The sequence below is a fragment of the Myotis brandtii genome, unplaced genomic scaffold (genome assembly GCF_000412655.1).
Source record: "Myotis brandtii unplaced genomic scaffold, ASM41265v1 scaffold550, whole genome shotgun sequence".
Lineage (NCBI taxonomy): Eukaryota > Metazoa > Chordata > Mammalia > Chiroptera > Vespertilionidae > Myotis > Myotis brandtii.
The window spans coordinates 3,876,507-3,878,976 of NW_005370043.1; the positions used below are offsets into that span (position 1 = coordinate 3,876,507).

General features: G+C 56.2%; 1 protein-coding gene across 1 annotated transcript; it reads left to right on the forward strand.

The window, feature by feature from the left end:
* Positions 1 to 6: 6 nt before the first annotated feature.
* NPM3 (nucleophosmin/nucleoplasmin 3) lies at positions 7 to 2,180 on the forward strand. The gene is made up of 6 exons (XM_014549481.1): positions 7 to 74; positions 365 to 450; positions 701 to 820; positions 914 to 1,007; positions 1,623 to 1,747; positions 2,033 to 2,180. The coding sequence occupies exons 1-5, from the start codon at positions 56 to 58 to the stop codon at positions 1,736 to 1,738; spliced, it is 435 nt and encodes a 144-aa protein (XP_014404967.1). The 5' UTR covers positions 7 to 55; the 3' UTR covers positions 1,739 to 1,747; positions 2,033 to 2,180.
* Positions 2,181 to 2,470: the final 290 nt, after the last annotated feature.

The window sequence follows — 2,470 nt, forward strand, 5'->3', positions numbered from 1 at the left end:
GAGCCGATCCCGGGCCGGGGGTGTCGGGGGGCTGCGGGCCCCAGCTCCGGTCACTATGGACAGTTTTTTCTTCGGTATTGAGGAAGGAGGGGTGAAGGTCGTCCTGGGGCGGGGAGAGGAAGGGGTGCAGGGGGTGCCCGGCATCGGTGGGGACGGAGGGGGCTCGCACGCGGCTGCTGGAGCGGAAGTGGGGGCCGACCCCTGCCCAGATGTGCGGGGCGGGCTCAGGGCTGAGCGCCCAGGTGTCCGGAGAAGTGGGCGTGTAAATGGTGGTCGGTCAGTCCATGGCCACACGTGATGGAGTTTGGGGAAGCGGCCCCCCACCCCTCACAATCATGCACACTCACGCCATTATCTCTTCCAGGCTGCGAGCTTTCCGGCCACACCCGCTCTTTCACCTTCAAGGTAGAGGAAGAGGATGATGCAGAGCACGTGCTGGCTTTGACCATGGTGAGGGGTGCGGAAGGGGGGTGGTGGTGGATAGCTTGACCTAAGCAGGCCACTGGTGGGCCGCTGCCCGTAGCCCGCCCCCAACCTCTTCTTTAGGGGGAGTCACCTCTGCCCAAACCCCCAATCGCCTGCTCCCTTGGCCAGGTATTCAGAGAGACCCCTGAGTTTGAGCAAATTCTAGGGTAGATGCCTCCACTGTGTTGTCACCACCTGCTTAGGGAGGCCCCAAAGTCTTGTGTATCCTTCCCAGCTCTGCCTCACCGAGGGGGCCAAAGATGAGTGTAATGTGGTAGAAGTTGTGGCCCGTAGTCATGACCACCAGGAGATTGCAGTCCCCGTGGCCAACCTCAGGCTGTCCTGCCAGCCCATGGTGAGTTCCCTGGCCGTGCCTGGGGAGGGGGAAGCGGGGAAGGAGGGAGGAGGGAAGGACTGGGCTAGACCTTCCTCCTTGTCTTTCTCCCAGCTCAGTTTGGATGACTTCCAGCTTCAACCTCCTGTCACCTTCCGCCTGAAGTCAGGTTCTGGTCCTGTGCGGATCACTGGGCGGCACCAGATTGGTGAGAGTCCTCTCCTTTGCCGTCGGTGGACTCTCCATCAGGTCTCCCCTCCCCGTTTTGGCTCCTCCTGACTCCACACTCTTGCCCCATCCCAGCCTTATCTCCCAGTGTAGCTGCCATACAGGTTCTGCATGATGTGTCCTTCAGTTTCTGTCCTACGCATGCCTACCTCCTTCATGGAACCTGTCTCAGCTTCTCCAGCTCCAGTGATGTGTAACCCTTTGGCTCTTTGTCACCCAGTTTAGTATCTGAGGTTCTTCCCATCTATTTTTTTTAAAATATATATTTTTTTATTTTCAGAGAAGGAGAGAGAGGTAGAAACATCAGTGATGATAGAGAGGCATTGATCAGCTCCCTCCTACACGCCCCACACTGGGGATTGAGCCCGCAACCTGGGCATGTGCCCTTGACTGGAATTGAACCCGGGACCCTTCAGTCCTCAGGTGGATGCTCTATCCACTGAGCCAAACTGGCTAGGGCAGTTGTTCCCATCTAGACTAAGCGCTGGGAGTTCAGGGCCCTGCCTAGCACCACAGTGCATGAATGAATAACATAATATGAAGGAGACCTGGCTTTAACCATCTCCCTTCCTTTTACTGCTTGTGTGTACACCAGTTACTGTAAGCAGTGTTTCTGAGGAAGAAGAGAGCGAAGAAGAGGGGAGTGAGGAGAATGAGGAAGCTGAATTGTGCCCCATTCTGCCTGCTAAGAAACAGAGGGGCAGGCCCTAGCCCTCCTTGGTGAGTGGGAGGGCAGGGTGCCCAGCAGGGTCTGGGAGGGCAGGAGGAGCAGATGAGGACCTAGATGCTGATCCCTTCTTTGCTCTCTTCAGGTCAGCTAGCTGCCTGCCATACATGCCATACACCACGTTGCTGTACAAGTATCAAGAATTTTAAATGTCTTCTTCATTGAAGAGGGGGGTGTGGGGGGGTCTTGGGCTGGTGCTAGGAGAAAGGGGGTCCCATTCTCCATAGGGTCCTGAGGTTCTAATTCTGTACCATGCCTGGGGCTTCCCTTTTCTCCAGGAGTGGAACTCTGAACTGTCCTGACCCTCTCTCCCTACTTGCCTTTGAGGTTGGAGGTCAGCATTTGAAGCTCAGGACTACATATTTTAAACACTTTTTACATTTTTGGATAAAGGATGAAATAAAGTGGTGTAGAGTTTTTTTGCAACTCATTGTGTGGCTTCTCTCCCTGCTGGGCTGGCATTCCCCTAGGGACCACCAGGTGGCACTGTGGCAGCACTGAGGGTGGCCCCAGGCCTCGGGGAGGGTGAAGAAATGTGGGATCCTGTTATCCCTAGGCCAGGCCTAGGCCCAAACTGCCTAGCTAGAAGAGGACCTCCCAACACCAAACCCATTTCCAGTTCCTACAGGTGGGGGAGGGCCATCCCAGGAGGTTATCAGCATCCAAACAAGGGGTCTGGGCCTCTGTCAGCACTCAGGCTGATGGGCAGGGGGGCA